Raw genomic sequence first — 25,081 nt, 5'->3', positions numbered from 1 at the left:
GAAAGTGGTGCTGCTTGCCATCTCAGGTTGAGACTGCCTTGAATTTCCCAGAGCTCTGCATCTTGGAAAGATCTTTAATAGCAAGCATCTACCACATTTATCTTATGCCACGGTTCTGAGTTTACACATTAATTACTTCTAAATTACTTAATTAAATTTAAAAGTTCATATGATCATTCATAAAGAATTCATGCCTGGAATTGTAAATAAAAATGTGAGCATCTAAATATTAATTATTATTAATTAATAATGTGGAGAGATAAATTGGAAATCGGGCTGCAAGATTCCCTCTGTGTTGTTTTTTTAATCTCAGTGCATCCAGCAGCCGTCTATTTCCAAAAAGAATAACTGGATGTGGAGACTGTCTGGGGGATCGTTACTTCTAATTAACTTAGTTACTTACTGAAAATTAAGCATCATTTGTAAGCAGGCTGCTTTGCTGTAGAGTCTGTGCTTTTCAGAGGTTCTGGACTACAGATGGCCTGAGAGCCATGGGGGGCTCTCCTGCTTTGGGCTGTTCTAGAGGAGGAGTGGAGCTGGAGCTTTGAGAGAGCCGTCATGACTCTACCAAGACTCCAGACAGCATCCACTGTCGGTACAACAGGACGAGAATGACAGCGTCCTCATGGGATGGCGGGCCCAACAAGTGACTGTTTCACTCAGCAGTTCACACACGGTGTGATATGCCCACGATGTGGTGACCACAGCCTTGGTGGTGGTCAGCTCTAACTTACCTGTAATCCCTAATGACCCAGTGAGACAATCCTGTGATGAGGCCAGAGTTCAGGGCAGGGGAGGCAGCTCGGCCAGTGGAGTGCTTATGCAGGCCCGAGGAAGTGAGTCTGGATTCCCAGCCCCCATGTCTGAAACTCAGCCGGTGAGATGATTCAGTGTGAAGGCACCTATCACCAAGGCTGACAACAGTTCAATCCCCAGGACTCACACGGTGGGAGGAGAGAACTGACTCCCTAAAACTGTCCTTTGACCTCTTCACAAACACTGTGGTATGTGTATGTATACAGACAAATAAATTCAATTAATAAAAAACATTAAAGGCTGGTCTAATGGCACAGGCCTGTAATCCTGGTTATGGGGAGGCAGGGACAGGTAAACTCCAGGTTCAGTGAGAGAGACCTTGCCTCAAAAACTACAAGGCAGACAATGACTAAGGAAGACAACCAACATTGACCTCGAGGCCCCATATGCAGGAGCTTACATGTGCACATGCAATGCCCCCCACATAAACATACACAAGCATACCCATGGATAGACCATACCCCCCCACACACACATATACACAAAGAGTCCAAAGTCTGTATAATGAACAAATTCTGCTGGTTCTCAACTGGCCTGCTTTTTCCTTCACCATACCATCCACCCTCCAGGGGAAGACATTTGACTATATCTGAGAACACTTATTGGTTGTACTATGGGTACCTAGTGGCAAGAGGCCAGGATGAGCATCAAATGCCCCTCAAGCCAAGATTGGAAAATCCCATAAACGCCTACAACCCTCCTCATAAGATGTCTTCCTGAAAGAGCCATGTTGGCCCAGCCCTTCCTCAGGATGGGATCTCCTTGACAAAGGAAGATTGGCAGGTGCCACTCACAGCTGGCCTTGTCTTGAAGGCTGTGAGGGATTGGCTCAAGTCTGCAGCCTCTTTGGTGGCCAGCCATCCTAGGCAGGTACCCACCAGGCAGCCCTCTGGTGGCCCCTCTGCTTGTTCTCACAGCTCCCCTCTTCTGGGTGAGCACAGGAGGGGACCTGCTTGATGTGAAGTACTTCCTCCCTGAACTTTCTGGCATCCTGTGCCTTCCTACAATGAAGACTGCTCATTGTTTATGATGTTCACCTCTCAATCCCCACCTCTCTCTTCATCAAATGCCAGAGGAGCAGCACAGGTCAGGAGAACATGGCGGAGTCTGCCCGCGCCTGTGACCTATTTCATTACTGCCTTTTTGGAGTCTTGAAACAAAGTTAGTGTCCCTGGAGTGAGGCCGCACAAATTATTCTCCACCAATTCCCGAGTCCTTTAGAAGTCCCTGCACACCAGGCCCCTTCCCAGCCCGACGCACTTATCAAAGCCTGTGTGTAACACACGGCACATACCTCCCCTAGGAGACTGGTCCTGGGGCTTCAGGTTAGAGGCTCGGGCCGGATGGAGACTGGAAACCACCTAACTGAGCAGTAAATGAGAAATGCTTTCATGTCTAGGGCCAGCCTCCCACCTACAACACACTCAGCCCCAATTCGAATTGGGAGCAAACAGCTGTCTGCACTATGCTGTGGAGCGATTCCAGGCCAGTGCTTAGAAACTGCATCCCTCCCCGGGACCTCGCTGCCTGGGCCCAGCTGTGCAGTTCTCCCGCTGATGACTCCTGGATGGTCTGAATGTCAGGTGTACAGAAGGGTCCTAGTGTGCTGCAAGCAGGCAGGGCCCAAGCAGGGGTGTGGGCGGGCTCTTTTCTCAGGACCTGGGCTTGATCTTCTCATATCTTCTTGTTCCAGCTCTGACCTACGTCCAAACTGGTCACCGATGCAATGCCCCGTTCACCCCCAAGGTGCTTCTCTGTGGGCCACTGGGCAGTGGGAAGAGCTTGCAGGCAGCCCTTCTGGCCCAGCGGTACGGCCTTGTTGACAGTGAGTATGGCACCCGAAGTGTGCCTCCTACCCAGGCTTGGTGTGTCACTGGCTGGTGGGGAGGAGACAGTACCCATTCCCTTTCTTGCTTTTGGTTCATAACCCTTCCCACTTAGTTCTCCTCTCTAGGGAACTAAAGTTTTCCTTTAAAGGACATCATCGTAAAGACATTAACCAAAACAATAAAACCCGTCCACGTTTCCTAGCTGACCATCTTCACACCCACTGGAGTACTTCACTCTCCTCTCTGCTGTCCTCCTGGGTGTTTCCAAGCAGCCCCTCCCTGGCCCTGCTATTTTCTTCACGGCCCAGCTCAGCTCCCCCAACCCCCCCCCCCCCCCGCCCCAGGTCACTGTGACGACAGGCAACACGTCCTGCACCAGAGGAAGACGCCTTTGCTCTGCAGTTTCAATAAATATTTTACCAGGCGGAGAGAAAAATATTGAAATCAGCTCTCGGGGTCTTTGCCGATGTAGTCCCAGGTGGCCTTGGCTGCTGGCCTGCGTTAGTGGGATCAAGGGCTGGGAAGGAGGGAGAAGCTGCTACCGGCCCAACAGCGTGGGTGCTGGGGACACTTAAAGGGCTGCCCCCGTGCACCACAGCCCACCTCTCAGAAAACGGCTGTCCCCAAATAGTACACACGTGCAAATATATCTAGAGATAGAATATAACCATGGCCACATTTTGGATAAATGTGTTTCTTTTAAGACTTTTGTCTTTTAAAGACATGGGGGATGAGGTGGAGAGATAACCGTGCCGTTACTCCAGGCTCCAGTTCTTGGTAAGATGCGGGTTTCCACCTCTCCTTGTTCCCTCTCAGCCTGAGGAATTTCCCTTAACATCTGCCAGTGACAAATTCTCTCCCCTTTCATATGTCGGAAAATATCATTTCCTTGCCTTTGTTTCTGAAGAATGCTCGTTACGTATAGAAATCTAAGTTGGCAGACGTGGTTGTGTTGTCTCTCTCTCTCTCTCTCTCAGTACTTTGAAGGTGTGGTTCCACTGTCTCCTGGCCTGCGTGTTCTGATGAGAACTCAGATTATTTTTGTGTCCTGTCACCCTGCCTGTAGCAGCATCTCCTCTCCCCCTCTGGCTGCTTTTAGTATTTTCTCTTCCTGGCTGGCTTTTAGCAATCGGAGTACAGTTACATAAAGGAATGACTTACTTTATGTTTATTCTTCCTGGATGTTGTATCTGTCAGCAAAATCTGAAATTCTGCTTTCTGGGTGTTCTGCGCCCCTCCGCTCCTCTCCCTATTTGCCGGGACTCTGGTGACGTGTGTGTTAGCCTGCCCATCGAAGCCCTGCCCTGACCGCTGCCCTGTTCTGTGCTGCCTGCTTTAGGTTCTTCCTCTTTTCTTGCCTTCAGACCCACTGGAGACAGCCATGTTTTTCATTTCCTAGATTATATTCTCCAGTTCCAGGATTCTCTGGTCCCCTTTTCCGGTTTCCACTGCTCAACTGGAGGTCCCGTCTGTTTACTCATTTTAGCTATCTTTTCCTTTAAGGCTGAAAGCACACTTCTGCCCCAGTGCTCTGAAGCCTGGGGTGCCAATTTAGACCATCTGTTGTCTGTTGGTCTGATTCTGTGGTCCATTTCATTTCTTGCAAAGGTTTGCATTTTTTTTTCTAATTTTCCCAGTAATTTTCATTTTCATACTTGGACACTTGAACACTTGTGTTGAGAGTGGATTTTGTGCTTCTGCATTAAGAATTTTAAGTTTGGGCCAGCAGGATGACTCAGAGATGAATTCATGGCCTAGATTGAACAAGATGGCTGAGAAAAACTGCCTCCTGAGAACTTTCTTTGGACTTCCACACATGTGCTAAGACACCTGTGCATGCATGAACACACACACACACACACACACACACACACACACACACACACACTAGAAATCCAGGTGACAAGGATCACAGCCCAGGGCTACTTGTTATTGGAGCTATAAAGTGTGGCTTCCTGTCTTTCTCTGGTTCCCTGGCTTCCTATGAGGGAACTCAAAGATGCTACCCACTGCTCCTCCCCAGCCAGAATTGGAGGCTGAGCACTGCATTTGGGTCCCAGCCCTGTCACTTACCAGCTCTGTGACCTGAGTTATGGCCTCTTTGGGTCTTGGTTTCCTTATGAAAGGGCACCAGATGACTGTCATGACTGAATAATCAAAGGACAGTCAGCTTCACAGGTGGGCTCTCTCACACTGTCTGGGTCTTGTGTTTTCCCCAGCTGGAGAAACTGCCCACTCCTCAGGCTATAGTGCTGTGAGCATACTGTCAAGGTAGTTGGTCTTTGCTATGCAGATCATTTCAGGGTTTATTTTGGTTTCTTTAGTATGGACAAAATGATCCTTAACAGAAGGTTATAAAAGCCAAGACTGTACAATTGACAACTCAATACAGCATTTAAGCCTTCTGGCTGGGACTGGAAAGATAGCTCAGTGGTTAAGGGCTACATGACCATGAGGAAGAGAGTTTGGCCCACCCACCCACATAACAGGCCAGGTGTCCCATGCATGCCTGTATCCCCAGCTCCAAGAGGGGTAGAGACAGGAAGATCTCTGGGGCTTGCTGGCCTCCAGCCTGGCCAAGGTACATAGAGAGACCCTGATTCAAAGGAATAGGCAGAGAGTGAGAGAGGACACCTGATGCTCTCTTCTGACTTTTGTACACATGCGTGCATACACACACACACACACACACACACACACTGGGGCTGAGAAGATGCTCAGTGGCTAAGAGAATGTTCTACTCTGACAGAGGATCTGAGTTTGGTTCCCAGTACCCATGTCAGGTGGCTCACAACTGCCTGTAACTCCAGTTCCAGGGTATGTCATGGCCTCTCCTGGTCTAAGCAGGCATTTGCACACATGTGCACAGACACACAGACATACACATCATTAAAAAACAACTCTGGCTCTGGAGAGGGTTGAAGGCATGTAGGTTCTGTTTGTTTGTTTGGTTTGATTTTCATTCAGTAATCACTGACCAACCTCTCCCATGTGCTGGCCATGGCTTGAGGCTGAAAATACAGTGGTTATCCCACAGAAAAGCCCTGCTTGCAGTGCCCATGCAGCCAAGGGGACAGAGAAAGTGGCAGCCAGCAGGTGGCTCCATCAGAATCTTCAGTTATGACTTAGTGTGTTTGGGATATCCCTGGGTCCTTTCCTGAAACCACCACCCCTTAAACACCTTGCCAAATGGAAGGGCTGGGGTACCACCATGCTCCCCGACCTCCTTGCATCTTGCACCATGAATGTGAATGCAGCATGTCCCCAACTGCATGCTATTCCTCCACTGCAACCCAGAGAGCGCCAAGTCTGCTTGGCAGTTCTGGGTATAGCCAGGGCCCTGCAGGAGCCTCCCTGTCAGCGACAGCCTCGTTAGTGTCTTCCCGAGCGGTCCATTTTTAATGTGCTTTGGTAAATGCATTCCTTTTCATTCTGCTTCTTCCCCCTCTTCATTTCCAACTTCCTTTTTGATATTGGCTTCCTCTTGGACACCCCCGCATACCCTTTTATATTTTTTTCAGCGACCTTTCCCACCCCAGCAGGCAGTGTGAGCTGGAGTGCCTTTTTCCCATCCTTCTCTCTATTTAAAATTTAACGGTGTCTCCACTCTTCTCCCCCTCAGTCTGCTGCGGGCAGCTGCTGAAGGAAGCTGTGGCAGCCAAGTCAACCTTCGGGGAGCTCATCCAGCCGTTCTTTGAAAAGAAGATGACAGGTAGGCCACACTTTCCACTAACTGCCTCAGCCTAGTGGCTCCAGGGCAGGTGCTCTGTCCACCTGTGGGCATAGGTGGGGGAAAGGGGGGCCAAGCATTTGGTGATGCAGACGGCTGTGCTTGTGTGTAGCAGGCTTTCTTAGACTGCCAGCCCCCAAATCATGACATGGAGACTTATTATTAATTATGAATGCTCAGCCTTAGCTTAGGCTTGTTTCTAGCTAGCTTTTTTTCTAATTTAAATTAACCCATTTCTATTAATCTATGTGCTGCCCTGAGGCTTTTTTACCTCATCTATGTACTGTCCATCCTGCTTCCCTGCTTCTTCCATGTCTGTCTGTCTGTCTGTCTGGCTGGCTCCCAACAGGCTGGCTTCCAGGCTGGCTGGTTGGCTCCCATTTTCTCTCTGCCCACCAGCCCCACTTATCCCTCCTCTGTCTGTTGGCTGTTCAGCTTTTTAATAGACGAATTAAGTGCCTTAAGCAGGCAAGATAAAACAGCAACACATTTTTACATAGTTAAACAAATGCAGCATAAATAAATGCAATACATTTTACATAAACAAATGCAACACATCTTTACATAGTTAAACAATTATTCTGCAATACAAACAAATGCAACACATCTTTACATAATTAAACAAATATTCTATTCCACAGTAGTTGTGGCTTGTTTTTTTAAGGAAGGCCGAGTGGCATCCATGCCTGCTCCCATGCCAGATAAGTCACACTTGTGGTGGCTTGCCACTGGTGGTTTAGAACATTCAATTTCTTCCTGTTTAGAAGGTTCACTTTTCACAGAAGGCCCAGAGGACAGCTTGCTAGGGAAGCAGGATCAGATAGCCTTTCCATGTAGCCTGTATCATCTACAGAAAGCATTCCTGGATCTGACTCTCCAGAAAGGGCACCTCTGGACTTCCTGCTAGGCCAGCTTCCTGAGGCAGAGAGTGCTGGGCAGCGTGAGAACCAGTGTGCACTGCATGCTTTCTGGCCTGGTTCAGATTCTACTACTGCCCCAACCAGCCAGTCATGTGGCCCCAAGAAACCCCCATGTGTCTCTCAAAGGTCCAAGCATCTTGGCAGTGAGATGGAGAGAGGAATCTATGTGTGTAAGATTGTCATGATCTATTTATGGGGCCCAGGAGAGCAAGGGCAGCTGTACTGTAATGCAGCCCAGCTGGTAGAGTACCCTACTAGGCATGCCTGGGTTGGATCCCCAACATCACATAAACCTGCATAGTGCTGCACACCTGAAATCCTGGCATTTGGGAGTTGAAGATTTCTCTCAGCTACATAATGAGTTTAAGGTCAGCGTGGGCCGTGTTTACAAGTCCTGCCCCTGCCCTACACAGTGCCAGGTTCCCCACTGCGGATTTGTGCACTGAATGAATGAACAGGATGCCAATGCATGTAGCTGGGTGGCCTTGGCTTTTGCCCTGTGCCATACTATTCATGACTATGTGAAAAACTGGCTTCACCAGGAAGCACCTAAGAGATCAGAGATAAAGACAGTGGCCAAGCCAAGGGACAGAGCAAACAGTTACGGATTTCCCAAGGGATGTACAGGGACCCTTTGACCCTTCCTGTAACATGTCTACATGCCTCCCCTCGCACCCCCCATACTCCACCAAATATGGAATTACAAAAAAGTAAGCATTTGAGTAATTTCCAAGTTTGCATCCCTTGGGTTACTTTATGAAGTGTGTTTTCTCCTGTCTATAAGCTTGACAGCATGCCCAAATCTCCATTGAGGGATTAGATCAAAAGTCATGCCCATTAGCAATGGCATGTGGAATCCTGTCTCTCTGGCATGCCTATGTCAGTGTGTGCCCACTTCCTCCACCTCTTTGCCACCAGCATGATCGTCAGCTGCTGCTGATGTAACAGCCCATGTGGTTCAAGACAACACAAGTTTATTTTGTTATGGAGGCCAGAAATCCTGAACCAAAGGGTTGTTCAGGCTCTAGTCAAAACTGTACACCTGCCTTCTTCTCCCAGCTCCTAGAGGCTTCCGGTATCCCTCGGGCTATTAGGCCCTCCTCCCTATTTGAAGCCAAGCAGTGTAGCATATCTGTGTCCCAACTCTGTCACTCTCTCGTCTCTGTCTCTTCTGCTTCTCTATGTGGACTAGGCTGGCTTGCACTCACACAGATCTGCCTGCCTCTGCCTGCAGAGTGCTGGGATGAAAGCTGTGTGCCACACCCAGCTATTCCTGGCTTCTTATTCCAAGGCCTGAAGTGACTCACATGGATGTGCAAAAGTAGAAAGGAAGCTTCAGTGTAAAGCAAAACCACAGTGCAGACCGGAAGCACCCTGTCACAGTGTCACAGAAGGGGCTGTTGTTCAGGGCTTTCATTTATAGGGTTTCAGAGAAGGCGGAGTTTGGTTGCTGAGGAATGTAGTGAAGGCTGGTCTCTGTTTTGATGAATAGATCTGGATTGTATAATCCTTCCTTCCCATAATGCATCTGGTTGTAACCACACTCTCTTAGGCAGAGGCATAGATGCTAAATAGAGAACTTGTTCTTCGAGGACACAGTTTTTCTTACTGTACATGCACCTAAAACCAATCTAATCTGCCCCAACCCGCAGCCCATAGTTGCTGTGTTACAAGGGACCACTAAGGGGAGTGTACTGGTTAGTTTCTGTCAACTTAACCCCAACCTAAACATACCTGGGAAGAGGGAACCTCAATTGGGAAGTTACCTCCATCGGATTTGCCTGTGGCCATGTCTGTGGGCTTGATTGTTGATTTGTTTGATTGTTGATTGTTGTCTTTTTTAAAATATATATTTATTTATTACATATACAGCATGTATCTCTGCAGGCCAGAAGAGGGTGCCAGATCTCATTACAGATGGTTGTGAGCAACCATGTGGTTGCTGGGAATTGAACTCCGGACCTCTGGAAGAACAGTCAGTGCTCTTAACCCCTGAGCCACCTTCCAGTCCCGATTGTTGTCTTTCTTGATTGTTGATTGATGTGGGAGCCCACTGTGGGTGGTGCCATCCCTAGGCTTGGGGCACTGGGTCATAGAAGAAAGGTAGTTGAGCAAGCCATGGGGAGCAAGCCAGTAAACAGCGTCCCTCTATGGCTTCTGCTCGGTTCCTGCCTCTGAGGCTCCTCTCTGCCCTGGCTTCCCTCTGTGATGGGCCATAACCTGCATAGTGCCAAACAGACCCTTCCCTCCCCAAGCTGCTTTGCGTCATGGTGTTTATCAGCGCAACAGAAACCAAACTAGGACTGAGAGTAATGTGTTTCCATCATCTCAACAGGCATAGGTGCAGCTCTCGACGCGGGCGGGGGTCCTCAGGCTGCTGACAGGCTGCTGACAGGCTGCTGGGTGCATTGTTCGGGGGAGGGGCATTGCATGGTCCAAGCCAAGCGACCCCGAGGTTGCTAAATTCTTCCTTATGCTTGCTGCCTAAGGGTATAGATGTCCACTGGGGGCTGGGGGGGGGGGGGGGGGTTGCTCTTGAGCCTGCCAGAAAAATAAGCTTTGCCCATCTGTTTTTAAATGTGACCACCTTTTGACTGCAAGCGAGGTTGGTAAGGGTGAATATAATTTGATCAGGTAATTGTTCTGTGTATTTCAGTTTTTGTGAATTGCTGTGGCTTGTGGCTTGTGTTTCTCTTTTCCCGGTGTTTGTTTATTATCGGCTGGGGATAGAACCCGAGGCCCAGCACTGGGCGGATGCACTGCCCCTGCCCCACACCTAGCCCATTGTCAGCAGCGTCCTTTGGGTGCTCTGCTTGCCTCAGCTGCTCTGCAAATGCTCTTAAAGTACTGTCGATTCTCCCACCAGGTCCTTCCACCTATGGTGGACTTGGCTGGTTTGGAAGATTTGGTATTGTTGCCGGGAGAGTGGCAGTTTGTCTCCGCCCTGACAGTGACAGATTCTCCTAGGGTGCTGTTTATTGCTTCTTTGTGGGCCTGAGGCACACGGCCCTCTAATTTTCTCCCTCTGCCTTTCGCATTGGGTGTGAACGCCAGGCTTTTGACTTATTCAAACCATATCTAAGGCATAGTCGGAGCTGCTTCCTCTCAGAGCTGGCCCATTACTGCATACAATGGCTCCTTCAGCCTCCGCCCAGCCAAACCGAGGAGGCCCTTCTGAGGCCTAGCTGACAGGTGTGGCTTTCTTTGTGGTCTGGGCTCTTGTGACTATGGAGACAGGTGTGTATTTCTCTGGATGGCTTCCCCCTTGGTGTTTTGTACTGCTTTACCCTCCACAGCTTTGTATGTTTACACAATATACCACTGGCCGTTCAGGCTTCCTACAAATGAATGACACACCCACCGCTCTCAGACCTTCCCAACAGAAGCAATACACAGCATCACAAGAAGTGCATTTACATAACATGACCACTCAGGGCCTCATTAGTGGGCTTCGGAGAGGCTGCCAAGCCAGCCAGAGTGCTGGCCTTGAAGAGGGGACTGTGCACTGCTCAAGCTAGAGGGGCCACTTTCCAAAATCTGGGGCAGGAGGGGCGGGCGCTAATGATTCGCCACAGTTGAGTTTTGAGAGGAGGGTGAGATGGAACGGGACTGCCAGACCATCCACAGCCATGCCTGCTTCTTGAAGGAGGCTGTCTGAGAACCAGTGATATCTATGATTCAAGAATGCCCTAGCCCACAGGTGTCTTACTGCTCAGGTTTGAGGAATGTTCCTGAATCCTGACCCTGTGACGGTTAGTGTTATCTGTCAACCTGACAGCCTAGAGGCACACCTGTGCAGGGGTTGTCTTAATTGTGGTAACTAGTGCAGGAAAACCCATCTTACCTGTGAGCAGGAACAGTCCCTGGCTGGAATCCTGGACTGGGTAGGTGGAGAAGGGGAGCTGAGCAGCAGCCTGCATTCATGGCTCCTGCTTCCTGATTGTGGCTGTGATGTGACCAGCTGTGTCTTAGTCAGGGTTACTATCGCTGTGAGGAAACACCATGACCAAAGCAAGTTGGGGAGGCAGGGGTTTATTTGGCTTAGCTTCCACATTACTGTTCATCGTCGAAGGAAGTCAGGATAGGAACTCAAACAGGTCAGGAACCTAGAGCAGGAGCTGAGGCAAAGGGCAATGGAAGGATGCTGCTTACTAGCTTGCTCTTTATGGCTTGTTTAGTCTGCTTTTTTATAGAACCAGGACCACCAGCCCAGGGATGGCCCCACCCACAACCCATCAATCACTAATTGAGAAAATGCCCTATAGCTGGATCTTATGGAGGCATTTCCTCAATTGAGGTTCCCTCTCAGATGACTAGCTTGTGTCAAGTTGGCACAAAACTAGCCAGGACAAGCTACTTCAAGCTCCCACATCCTAGATTTTCCCGCTATGATAGTCTGTACCTTTTTACCTGTGAGTCAGAATAAACCATTTCTTTCGTGAGTTGATTTTGTTAATATTTTATCATTAGCAACAGAAAAGGAAACCAAGGCAGATCCTATGACAAGGCAGTCCCCCAGAGAGGCAGGTAAACACCATCAGCTGGGACTAGCCAGTAGAGATACAGTTAGGGTCCAAAGTCACAGCCCTCCAGGCCTGGGGAGAGACAACCAAAATGTCCACATCCTGATGGCGGGCCCAGGAGATGGACTCTCAGACCTTGCCCAGGACGAGCCTTGGCTGGGCAGAGGCAGCAGTGGAAGGCAGTTGCCCAGTGGGACCCTCCCGAATGAGGCCCTGTCATGTCTTTTTACACCCATGTCTGAAGTTCCCTCTTGAAGGCTAAAGGACAAGTTAGTATACTCTGCTCTGTCACACTTTGAGATTCAGAAGAAGGAGACCACAGCTGCTCCTTTACTTAGTGTGTGTGTGTGTGTGTGTGTGTGTGTGTGTGTGTTCATGTGAATATGTGGGTGTGTCTCTCTGTGTGTATGTATGTGTGTGTATGTATATATATGTATATATGTATGCATCTGTGTTTGTGTGTGTAAATGGAAGTTTCTGTTCCACCAGCAATTCACAAATACCCAGCAGCTGCTTCTCAAATAATCAACTCCAAGGCTTAATATTACTTACAACTGCTCAGCTGGTAGCTCAGGCTTATTACTGCCTAGCTCTTACACTTAAACTAACCCATAATTCTAATTTATATTTAGCCACGTGGCTTGGTACCTTTTCTCAGCATTCTTATCTTGCTTCCTCTGCATCTGGCTGGTGACTTCTGACTCTGCTCTTCCTCTTCCTGGCATTCTTAGTTTGATTGCCTGTCTATACTTCCTGCCTGGCTACTGGCCAATCAGCATTTTATTAACAAAGAGAGCAATGCACAATTACAATGTACAAAGATTGTTCCACAGCATGTGTGTGAGTGTGTATATGTGTGCATCTGTGTGTGTGTGCTTGTGTGTATGTATGTGTATGTGGGTATGCGTGTGGGTATGCGTGTGTGTGTGTGTGTGTGTGTGTGTGTGTGTGTGTGTGTGTATGTGGGTATGCGTGTGTGTGTGTGTGTGTGTGTACATACATAGGAGTCTACCCAGGCATCTCAGATGCCCCTCTTCAGATTCCTAAGCATATTCTAGTACCTTTGCCTTGAGTGCCAACAGCAGTCTTAGGAATGTGAAAATACCAAATTATGAATTTTTCCAAGGGTAATCAAGACCTGCAAGGTACAAAGAGTTTGGCTAACCAGGCAGAGAGGATTATAAAAACAGAGTCAAGGAAAAAAATGTAAAGGAATGTGTCACTTGCCTGTAATCACAGCACTTAAAAGACAGAGGGAGGAAGATCAGAGTTCAAGGTCATCCTCAGCTGCATAGCTTAAGTTTTGGGTTTTGAAGTTTTGAGATTGTTTGTTTTTTTAATGTTGGGATTTTTTATTTGGATTTTGGTTTTTGAGACAGGGTATAGCCCTGTCTCTGTGTAGCCCTGGTTGTTCTGGATCTCACTTTGTAGACCAGACTGACCTTGAACTCACAGAGATCCACCTGCCTCTGCCTCCCAAGTGCTGGGATTAAAGGGGTGACCACCCCTGCCCAGCTTATAGTTTAAGTTTGAAGCCAGCCTGAGCTACATGAGAACCTGTATCAAACAAAAGAAATAAAGTAAAAAAAGACAGACAAACTGTGGTCCAGAAGCCTCTTGAACCTCTGAGCTGATTGGTATCACTGCTGCGTGGCCACCCAGCATAAAAACCCCATCCCAGGTCAGGCACCTCAGACTCATCTGGGAAACCATAAAACGACATAAGGCCTCTGCTCGCCCGTGTATCTGTTCCTGACCTCCCAGTCACCTTTCTCATGGACAGCTCTCCCTGCTGCAGCCGGCTCAGGCCCTGGCCTCACAGCCCTGTGTGTTCCTGCACCCTTGCAATCCTGTCACTGGCTCCACCGGGTGGATCCAGATGTCATCTTCCCCCCTACAGAAACACTTCCTCTTGAGTCCCCCACTGGGCCTCCTGATGTTCTGTCCCAGCTGTGACCTCTGTGGACTTGGGGATGTTCTTTTCTGTCCTCACAGATGCTGCCAACACCTCTTTCCTCTCAAATGAGCAGCAAAATTAATAACTGTACTGTTCATCCCCCCATCTTCTACATTTTCTGGCCAAAGGACTCCAGGGTCCCGTGTTGGCTTGTCTTCAATCTCTTGATCCCGCGCTAGGCGACAGTACCACAGACAGAGGGCCAGTGAGACTCTCACCCTGTGCCTGGGACTTTGAAACAGATAGGTCTGACCTCCCAAGCTCGTTCTAACTTGAGCTTCAGCACAGACAACATATTTAATCCCTGGGGTTCCATGGAAGTCATTCTTTAGGCAGGCAGCCTCCCTTACAGTCCACAGGGCTTAGTCTGATAGTCAGGCTCTAGCTTCAAGTGTATCCCCTTCTCTGAGAAGCTCGGGGTGCTTTCTTTCACCTGGGTACAAAATGAGCACAAAGGATTCTGGACTCTTGGGAAGGTGAGTCCGCCAGCATTTCTGATCGGTACTGCCAGCCTCCTTTGCCTCTATGGAAGCCCACAGTGCATGCCAAGGTTCTCTCCCAAAAACCAAGCAAGGGGCTTCGAGATCTCAGTGTGTGCTCACAGAGGTTGTGTCTCCGGGTGGTGCCGTGTGTGTGTGTGTGTGTGTGTGTGTGTGTGTGTGTGTGTGGCTTCCTTCCCCAGCTTCATTCCTCCCGAAAGGCTTCTGTGGACCTTCTGAATTTCAGAGACCTCAGGAAAGGGACCAGTGTGATTTTGCCATCCGAGTGTCTGGTTCTCTGAGCACAGTGCCAGCCACCCCCCCCCCCCCCCACCCCCCCCCCCCCCCGTTGACCTCAGTTGGCTATGTGGACTCACCTGGCTGGAAAGCATACACTGCCTATTGGGGGGTTAGAGCTCATTTCCAGATTGTGGATCCCCACCTTGGTTCAGGAGGGTGGTGTCTACCCCTGGTCTAGTCATTGGCCTCATTTTTGGATATTGCTGGGGTTTTCATTAGAGGAGATTAAAAACAGCCAAAGGGCAGGGTGTGGTGGCATACACCTTTGATCCCAGCACTCAGGAGGTAGAAACGGGTAAATCTCCGAGAGTTCTAGGCCAGCCAGGGCTACACAGTGAGACTGTCTCAAACAAAAATGAAACACCAACAAAAACTAGCCAAAGGCCTAGCTTATCCCTGGTTTAAGACTTTGCTTTAGATGTATTTATGTTGAGCGGTCCACATCAGGACCCTGCCAGCAAGGACCTGTCTCTTCAGTGGGACTTTTGGAACTGGGTCAGCTTACCCCTCTTCTATCTCTCCAGGAGTGGAGAGCCATCCACCATAGCTCGGCCTAGCTGGCTCTTGGCAGGCTCCTGACTCACCTGCCAGATAACCGGCAGTTAGAGCAGAAAGGCTCACATTCCTTGGGACATGCCAGGAATGTGCCTGCTTCCAGGGGAGACTACAACTATTTAATTGGCATAATAAAAATGACAGTTCCGTTGTGTTTGGAAAAGATCATTACCTGGAGTTAGCAGCATTTCCTCCCACACAGCCTCGATTTCCTAAACTTGTCTGCCTAGTAAGGTCCCTCGTGGTCTCACAGAATCAGAACAGAGGTGGGAGGGCTGAGGGAGATGTGAGACCCTCACTTGAACAACCACCTAGCAAAACTAGCTAGTGGAACTCAAGCATGCCATGCAGCCCAAACTGGGACGATTACAGCGATTCTGAGAGCATTCTGTGAGTCTGGGTCCCAGGAGGTGGCTTACATCAGAGCCTAGTTGCAATGCCTCATTTTGTTTAAAATGGGGAATTAATATTCTCATCGCTAAATGCACACGAAAGAGTCGACAATAGGCTGCTCTCCCCTTTTGTTTAAAACTTGCAAAGAGCCGCGGAGTTGAAAGACCATGCAAAGCCCCCATCTGAGGACGTGAGATCCGTGTTTGGAGCCTGTACTAGCTGCAAGCTGCCTTCCCGCCGAGGGGAGACCCTAGGGGACCTCTGCCCGCTACCAGCAGCCTTCCAGTGTGGTGTGTTTGTACTCGCTGAAGACAGCGCAGGCCTCTCTAAATAATTTACCAGTTGATTAATAGACTCACAGGGGTATAATTAGTGGAGGGAGAGACAGCGGGCACAGTAACCGGTACACGCTTGGGGGAACAGCCAGCCTTTATTTTTCTACAGAAATTTTCTAGGGTGCTGGGCGTTTGAAGCTAAGTTGGGAAGAGCTCAGCGCCTCTTCCCTTTTGAAGTGGAAATAGGACAGTTTGAATCCGTCGAGTTTAATTTTTCACAAGCTTTAGGGGCCCCGCAGAGTAACTTCCTTTTTATTATTGAAAAAAAAAAACCCACATTTTTCTTTCATTTTTCTGCGTGTGCACACCCACCCACCCCTGTGCGCACACATACACAGCCCAAGCAGTAAGTCCTAAACACATTAATATACTTTTTATCAACATGGGTTGTCCTCACACTACCTCCCCCAGGTATGTCGATGCTCATCCCCCAGAGTCTCACCCCAGCCAGAGGCCTGCTGGAGGGTGGCCTGAAGGTGGATTAATGGATGCCCCCTGTAATGTATGCATTCTCCAGGATCCCTCACCTCTGCCTGACAATGCTTTTGAAGTAGCTCCCTTTTTCAAATCAAACTTTTGACTTTTCCGCTGGGACTGCTACAAAGGCTTCCTTATGGAAACGAGGTAGCAATCTTCCTTTCCACCCAGTAGAGAGCGGTGGCCGGGCAAGCCAAGCAGGACACTGCTTTAAAGGTGCTGTTTGCTTTTGAGAGTCCAAGGGCCTGTTAATGAGGATGCATCTATAAAGGGGGTCAGTCCACGTGTGTGCCCTCCCTCCACCCCCACCATCAACAGGTTTGTGCGGCTCAGAAGCATAGTTGCTCATTTATCTTCACTGGGCTTTCACTGCAAAAATGCACATTGTCTTTCTACATGATCAAAATGACATCGGGAAGGGGGCATCGCCCCGGCACCACCTGCCCTGAAGCTTTCCATTCAGTGACTAGGCTGGTGGGAGAAACTGAGGCAGCTGGAGATTCTCCATTCATGGATGCAAGCTAGAGCAAGAAGCCAGGCAGTCCGTCTATCCCTGCTGCTTGGCATCCACCCCAGATTTCCTGCAGACTCCAAGCACTTGCCGTGTATAGGGTGTCCAGTCGATAACAAAGCAATCCCAGACATTTCTAGGCAGTCCAAGGAGGACCCAGAAGTGCAGAGTGTCCTTCTACTCAGAGTTTCTGGAGTATCTTCCTCTCCAGGGGCAGCCAAAGAGGCCTCAGAGAAAAATGAAAACTGGGAGGCACTCAGCTGTGAAATTGTCCTTGGCAGGCTGTCCCTGGAAGCCCAACCTGCTTCTCCAGGCAGGAGGTCCCCAGCGTGCCATCTGGGCGGCCCTTGGCATGGCTGGTATTGTAATCAGGCCCCTCTCAGACCTTCCCAAAGGCAGGAGTGGTTGAAAGGCCCTTTACCTCTAGGAGTGTCCTCAATTGAGGGGAGCAACTTTGCTTCTTTCTCAAGTGGGGCCTGCCAAAGCCTGCGGTACAGTGAGGAGGCCACCTCCCCACCATGGCCTCTTGTGGCCTCCGTACCTACAAATCCAGCTCAGGGCTGAGAGGATATCTGGGGGCTCCCTCCCTGCGTGGGGGAACCAGGTGTTATCCTGTTGGAGGCAGCCTGCAACTTCACACCTTTCTACATCACTCTGAGTGACATGTGGCAGCAAGGGGCAGGGGTGACAGAAGTGAGTACAGAGGGGCTGAGGGCATGGGACCGAACAGCAGAGAGGAGGCAGTTCCTGCCATTGTCTCCGGTCAGGACAGCCATGCACAGGGATCCAGGGCTGGAAATGAAGAGGATGACTTCATCCCCTTTGCCCACGCCCTGACTGACTCTTCCCGGCCCGTTGAGCATGACTGGGTTACTGAGAGGTGAAAGGACCACACCTTAGCATTTCCCTGTCTGCTTGTGCTGTGCTCTGCAGTGGAGCTGGGTGGGCTGTTCCTCAGTACCCGACACCAGCATGCTCGTGGGGACAGATAGGCAGATATCTGTGAGCAACAGAGTAGGCTGGTGACAGATGAGCCAGGCCCCTGTGCTGTGGACAGTACCAAGAAGAGCGACCTGCTGACACCCTGGACCCACATGCTGCCCTCTGCCCTCTGCTGCCCGTTTCTGTGTGAATGAGAAAGAACAAAAAGGTGAGTGCATGTAGAAGGTTGCTAGAGAGGCCACCTACTGTCAGCCTAGACTGTAGGCACCCTGGTTATTAGTTAGGGCTCCAGAATCATGCCAACCGAGTTCCCATCTGCCATGTACATTAAATAAAGTGTGTGGCCTTGGGCAAGCTGCTCATCCTCTCAGGACTTCGGCTTCCTTGCCTGCGAGGTGATCTTTCATAGTTTCATCGGCTTGCTCTGGATGCACAGTGAAAGCGGAGCAGCAGAATGCTAGATGCAAGGGTTGGTGAGATGGCTCAGTAGACAAGGGCACCCGAGTCGGATCTCTGGAGCCCACATGGTGAAAGCAGAGAACTGACTCTAACCATATGTCCTCTGCCACCCCAGGAATAAAGGTAATTAAAACAATAGCACCAGCAGCATACAGGCACAGGGCATGCACACAGCTTACTCACTACCCTGCTTCATAGTGGCTGGGATCATTGCTGCTGTGGTGGTACCGGTTCAGATGCATTGAATGCGTACATTGCCTGTGTGTTTGTGTATGCCTGAAGCCCTGGAGGCCGGAAGCCAACATTGAGTGTCTTCCTCAATCACTCTACCTGATTTTTTGAGGCAGGATCTCTCACTGACCCTGAAACTTAACAGTTAGACTAGACTGCCTGGCCGGCAAGCTCCGGGGATCCTCTGTCTATACCTCCACAGGGCTGGGCTTTCGGATGTGTGCTACCACTCCCACTTTTTATGTGGGTGCTGGGGGTCTGAACTCAAGTCCTCATGGTCACACAGTGAGCACTTTGCCCACCAAGCCGTCTATCCCGCTCCCATGTATAATTTTTGGATGTCTTTTTCTTCTCCCATTGACAGCCACCTGTTTCGGATGCCTGGTCTCTATAGTAACCAGGAGCAGCCATAACTCTGGTACCTAGTGGTCTGTTAGAGCATGTTACAAGCTGGCCTACTGTGGTATAAGATGGAGGCTAGTTTATCATGATCTTAACTTAGCATGAGGATTTGGAATAGGGACCCAGGGAGGGCTTGCCTCCGCTCTGCCCTAACGTGGGGTTAGCTGACAGGTGAATTCCTGAAGATTGCTGACCGGTCCTTAGAGCCTTGCATCTAGCTTTTCTCCCCTTGGGCCTCTTCCACACTCCTCTGCTGGGGCTAGAGTGGCCAACTCAGATTCCCCACCCCTGTGCTTTGTGCTTTGGATAAGCTTGGGGCAGCTAGGGCTAGCCAGGCGTCTCCCCTGTAGTCCTCATGTGACTGTCTTGGTCTTCTCACACATATAAGAACTGTAGGTCCCCCCAGCCTTCCTATGCCATGGCTGTCTTCCCTAGCTCAGTGTGGAGATGGGCACAGTGCAGGCTTCCTGGTCTCACAGAGCTTGACTGAGCCACCGAGTGCCTAGATTGGCTGTATATCCATCCAAGCTCTGCCGCCTGTTATCTCTGCAGCTCCAGGCAAGTGGCTTCCTCTTGTTGTGCTTCTGTTCCCAGTTTGGGGCACTGCTGTCACTGTCCTCATAGCATGGTTATCACGATGACGTGAATTAATACTTGAATTAAAATGAACACACATGCTCAGACCAAAGTCTGGCTCAGCGAAGGAGCTAGAGCACACTTACACCCACTGTGGTCCCTTCTCCATCCCGACCACAGGGCTCACCACCTGGGTTTCTGCTCCCACACTCAGGGCTGGCTGTCTTCCCACAGATCACCAGGGCAACAGCATCTGAGATGCCTGTGAGATATAAGAGAAATAAGCCGCATGCTCAAGGTAAAAGGAATCGTCTTCTTGGACTCTGATCTTCCCACAGTAGGCACATCACATTTTCAGTCAGTTCACACACACACACACACACACACACACACACACACACACACACACCACACACACACACACTGGCCAGCCTAGTCTCACTTTCTCAGATCTTCTCAGGGCCCATTAAAAGATGTATGATGAAGTAAGGAAGTTGTAGTGCATTGTGTGGCTAATTGAGCATGTTCACAAGTCTTAGGTTGTACTGTGTGAAGCTATTTATAACAGACAGCCAGTGTGTGAGCAATCTTTTTCCTCATGTATAATATTACCAGGGATAAACTGAGATGACCCCATTAGCAGCCTACCCCCGGCTGTAGGTATGTCAACACCAGCCCCATGTCGTCTCATCTCTGCAGGCATTACAGAGGGGAGAGCAGTGGAAGGTGAGTGGCCAATGTCCAGGGGGTGAGAACCAAAGAAGACCCCAGAATTGGCAAGAGCTTGAGGATAGCCTGCTTTTCTGGATAGGAAAACGCTGGCGCTTCCTAGTACGTTGTCTCCCAAGCACTTTGGTTCATTATTGGGGAACATAGGTGTAAGAACAGAACCTCTGACAGGAGGAAATTGTGCCATTTTCTGGAAAATGGAGAGCTAGGGATTTTCATGGTAAATATGCCAAACTCAGAGAGATAAATATGGACTCCTCTCTCATATGTAGAATCTAGATTTTTTTTTTTTTTTTGGTTGTTTTGAGACAGGGTTTCTCTATGTAGTTTTGGAGCCTGTCCTGGATCTCGCTCTATAAACCAGGCTGCCCTTGAACTCACAGAGATCTGCCTGGCTCTGCCTCCCGAGTGCTGGGATTAAAGGCATGCGCCACCACCACCTGGCGATTTTTTTTTTTTTTTTTTGAACAAACATGAAAATAGAAGATGTTGGAATATTTGGGACATGGAAGGGTCCAGCAGAAGGTAAACAAATGAGTGGTTTGAAGCCCTTTGTGTGAGGATGAAGATGACTTAATGAAACAAACCCATTTGTAAAATTGTTTTTTCTTTTTCAAAAACAAAAAAGCTTTTAGAATCTAACAAAAACCTTAGAAGCCCTCCGTCTAATCTCGCCCGAGAGGTTCCAAGGCCTGGCAAGACAGGGCCTGGCTCTGGAGTCTATGAGTTCCGTTTACCAAATAGCCAGAGACCTAGAGGCTTTTGTCCGTGTGCAAGAGCAGGTGGGGCAATCCAGGTCTCCTCTTTACCTCCCTTTTAGAAACCGGGTAGCTTTAGGAAGACTCACTCGGGTGCAAGTCCCACAATTGGCCAGTAGGTGGCAGTGTATAACAAACAAACAGCATCTTTAACAGAATCAAGGGGCACCAGGTCCTGGTACTTAAGGCCCACCACAGGTCGTCTTCACGCTCACATGCCAGTCGTGATTCTGGTGACAGCTTGGGGAGGACTTGCAGGTCACCAGTTCCAGAGGCAGCACCATCAGGAAAGAGGCTCCTGGAAATGGCAGGTTTTGCTTTCGTTGACGTAAAGCAAGATTTAGAGGTTTCCAAGACCCGGGTTGAGTCAGGGAAGGCATCCAGCACTTTTCCTCTCGAGCATCTGGGTATATGGAGTAGACTTCAAAGCAAAACCAGCCCCTCCTCTCTGTGGTCCTTTTTGTTGTTGTTTTTAGCTCTCCCTGTCTTTGTACCTGGGATCTCTTAGTAGGTCAGAAGGAACAGAGCAGGTATACTGGGAAGTAGGGTACAGGAGGAAGGAGCCCTATGCTGGCTGGCTTCCTTGGACCTGGACACTGGCTTCCACAGTGTTCCAAGGAGAGCTAGAGGAGGAAGAAACAGGAACAGCTTGAAGCAAACATGAGACGTGGAGGACAGGGTTGGGTGCAGGTGAGGGGTGTGTGGACAGGGTTGGGTGCAGGTGAGGGGCGTGTGGACAGGAGTGGGTGCAGGTGAGGGGCGTGTGGACAGGAGCGGGTGCAGGTGAGGGGCGTGTGGACAGGAGCGGGTGCAGGTGAGGGGCGTGTGGACAGGAGCGGGTGCAGGTGAGGGGCGTGTGGACAGGAGCGGGTGCAGGTGAGGGGCGTGTGGACAGGAGCGGATGCAGGTGAGGGGCGTGTGGACAGGGTTGTGTGCAGGTGAGGGGCGTGTGGACAGGCGTGGGTGCAGGTGAGGGGCGTGTGGACAGGAGTGGGTGCAGGTGAGGGGCGTGTGGACAGGGTTGTGTGCAGGTGAGGGGCGTGTGGACAGGGTTGTGTGCAGGTGAGGGGCGTGTGGACAGGCGTGGGTGCAGGTGAGAGGCGTGTGGACAGGGTTGTGTGCAGGTGAGGGGCGTGTGGACAGGCGTGGGTGCAGGTGAGGGGCGTGTGGACAGGGGTGGGTGCGGGTGAGGGGCGTGTGGACAGGAGTGGGTGCAGGTGAGGGGCGTGTGGACAGGATTGTGTGCAGGTGAGGGGCGTGTGGACAGGGTTGTGTGCAGGTGAGGGGCGTGTGGACAGGAGTGGGTGCAGGTGAGGGGTGTGTGGACAGGAATGGGTGCAGGTGAGGGGTGTGTGGACAGGAATGGGTGCAGGTGAGGGGTGTGTGGACAGGAGTGGGTGCAGGTGAGGGGTGTGTGGACAGGGTTGTGTGCAGGTGAGGGGTGTGTGGACAGGGTTGTGTGCAGGTGAGGGGCGTGTGGACAGGCGTGGGTGCAGGTGAGGGGCGTGTGGACAGGGTTGTGTGCAGGTGAGGGGCGTGTGGACAGGGTTGTGTGCAGGTGAGGGGCGTGTGGACAGGAGTGGGTGCAGGTGAGGGGTGTGTGGACAGGAATGGGTGCAGGTGAGGGGTGTGTGGACAGGAATGGGTGCAGGTGAGGGGTGTGTGGACAGGAGTGGGTGCAGGTGAGGGGTGTGTGTACAGGGTTGTGTGCAGGTGAGGGGTGTGTGGACAGGGTTGTGTGCAGGTGAGGGGTGTGTGGACAGGGTTGGGTGCAGGTGAGGAGTGTGTGCATGGTTGTGTGCAGGTGAGGGGTGTGTGGAGGCACAGGAGCACCCAGGTGCAGATGGGGAAAGGGTTGTGAGGGAATGTGGAAGGAAGCATGCCAAAGGCTAGGGCTTGTTTCTGATTCGTCCATCTCATGGTGTCCTGGAGGTTTATTAGACTCACAGAATGCTGTGTAGGAGACCTCAGTGTCTTCCTGGCACGGTGGACGGCAGGGGGCACTGTGGTCTGCTAACAGCCTGGAGGTTGTCTGTGGCTGGTTCCCTTCTTGAATAGGTTGAAGATGATATATCAGACCCACAGTCAGAGAGGGACCAGTCCTGTCCAGCTCCATCCCACAAGTGGCCACCTCAGGATGACATGTTGTCCTGTCTAGAGCATGAAATTGATGCTTTTAGAAAGCCTGATGTAGGGAGGGCCTGAGAGTTTAGCCACAAGCCCCTAACTCTAGATGGGAGGGTGGCCAGGGCTCCTGGGTCTTGGTAGGTACCCTGCTGAGCCCCATTAAGCACACCCAGCCCTGGAATCAGTGAATTGAGATGTTAATAACCTTTAAGTCAACTCGAGGACCTTGAAAAGAATAAAGAAGAGGGAAAAAAAAAAAAAAAAAACCCTAACATCACATGGTGTGACCTCACGGAATAATAGACCATTCACAGTTCTCACTCTGCTAAACTCAGTTGACAGGGCATTTCTGGAGAAGCAGTCCTTTGCAGTGGCTAGAATGAAGGGTGAGATGTTAGCTGTCAAGCCCCGAAATCAAGCCTGAGGCGTCTAACTTAATGGTGAATGACTTTAGGTGGAGGAAAATCTGGGAGAAGAGAATAAAGGCTGAGTGTGCACGTTCTCAAGGGGACCTGAAGCTTGCAGCAGGATACCATCAGTGAGGTCTGGTCGGAGAGTCTGTGGCTGCTAAACTGACTGGTCAGAACACACAGGCCTGGGCCAACATGCCAGGAGCCTGCGGAGAGCAAGGCACTTGTGAAGCAGAGACACACAGGTTCCCGAAAGAACTTAAACAGGCTTTGGGGCCATATTTGGGGTCTTCAGGTTTCTCCCCTCAACACCCAGACCCTACCCTTCAGCTGGCTACATGAGGAGGGCAGTGGCCCAGAGATAGTATCCTGAGGGGTCTGCCATTTATCCCCTGCCAGCAACCTTTCCAGCTCCCCTCACCTCTGTCCAGATGAGACACACAGCCAGTGCCCCAGAGGACACCCCTAGCGTGTTTCTGTGGGAGAGGACTGCCACAAGCCTCAGCTCTATAGCCCCTTGGAGACTCTGGGATTTACCGATGCTTCCTGTTGTACAAGGATGATAGACCTTGCCAGAATAACCCAAAATGGGCAGTTCTGGGCAAACATGATGCCAGGCTTCTGGTAGAGCTTCCCAAGCTGGTAAAACAAGAGGATTGGAGTCCCTCACCCATGGAGTTCCTCATGTGGGAGCCACCTAACGACAGCCTTCCCATGGAGCAAGTTCACAGCGACCAGTGCAATCTCCTGCAGACAGAAGTTTCCTATTTTAAAGAAATAACACATGGGACTAGTGACATGGTGCAGTAAGTAGTGTTTGCCCAGCACACATGGAGAGGACATGAAGTTATGGGGCCGATCCTTGGCATCACATAAGCCAGGTATGAGGATATACTCTGGTAATCCTGGCACTTAGGAGGTGGAGGCAGGAAGATCAGAAGTTCACAGAAGTTCCATGGTTACATAGTGAGAGCCTGACCCAGGAAGTAATGAAAAGAGGGAGGAAGGGAGGAAGAGAGGGAGGGAGGGAGGGAGAGAAAGGAGAAAGGAAGGGAGGGAGAGGAGGGAGCTCTTTTTGTTTGTTTATTTGTTTTTCAAGATAGGGTAGCCCTAGCTGTCCTGGATCTCACTCTGTAGACTAGGCTGGCCTCCAACTCAGAGATCTACTTGCCTCTGCCTCCCAAGTGCTGGGATTAAAGGTGTGCACCACCACTGCCCAGCCTAGGAGGGAATTCTTTGGGAACTGTCTCCAGTTTTCCAAGTCTATGCAAGCCATACATGCAGTGAATAAGAAATCTTGTCTACAAAGTAGAAGGCCAGTAATAACAGCCAAAAGTATCCTCTGACCTCCACATGCGTGTGGTGACCAACATGCTTGCACTGACATGAGTGTGCCTGCACTGAGCTCTCTTGATTGTAGATGTGATGTGACCAGCTTCTTCAAGTTCCTGCATTGGCTCCCCCCCTCCCCATGATGGGCTGCAACCTGGAATTGTGAACTAAAACATCCTTTAAGTCGATTCCTGTCAAGCCCTGAGAGAGGAGATCATTGCAGGACAAGAGGCCACCCTAGTAACTGCTCTGAATGGGCAGCCAAAGGCTTTTGTTTGTTTGAGACAGAG

The 25,081-nt window shown here is 50.3% G+C and overlaps 1 protein-coding gene across 3 annotated transcripts in view; it reads left to right on the top strand.

Annotated features, from left to right (window-relative positions):
- The window catches only part of Ak8 (adenylate kinase 8), a 121,989-nt gene that overhangs the window by 41,283 nt on the left and 55,625 nt on the right, over positions 1 to 25,081 (top strand). For all 3 annotated transcript variants that reach the window (XM_036183025.1, XM_036183024.1, XM_036183026.1), the window contains 2 exons: positions 2,510 to 2,641; positions 6,268 to 6,357. In XM_036183025.1, the coding sequence (XP_036038918.1) occupies positions 2,510 to 2,641; positions 6,268 to 6,357 (222 nt within the window). The remainder of the gene's footprint in view (positions 1 to 2,509; positions 2,642 to 6,267; positions 6,358 to 25,081) is intronic.

The sequence above is a fragment of the Onychomys torridus genome, chromosome 4 (genome assembly GCF_903995425.1).
Source record: "Onychomys torridus chromosome 4, mOncTor1.1, whole genome shotgun sequence".
In the NCBI taxonomy this organism is placed as follows: Eukaryota; Metazoa; Chordata; class Mammalia; order Rodentia; family Cricetidae; genus Onychomys; species Onychomys torridus.
Note: the sequence above shows the minus strand (reverse complement) of the source record. Positions and strands in the feature narration are given on the sequence as shown.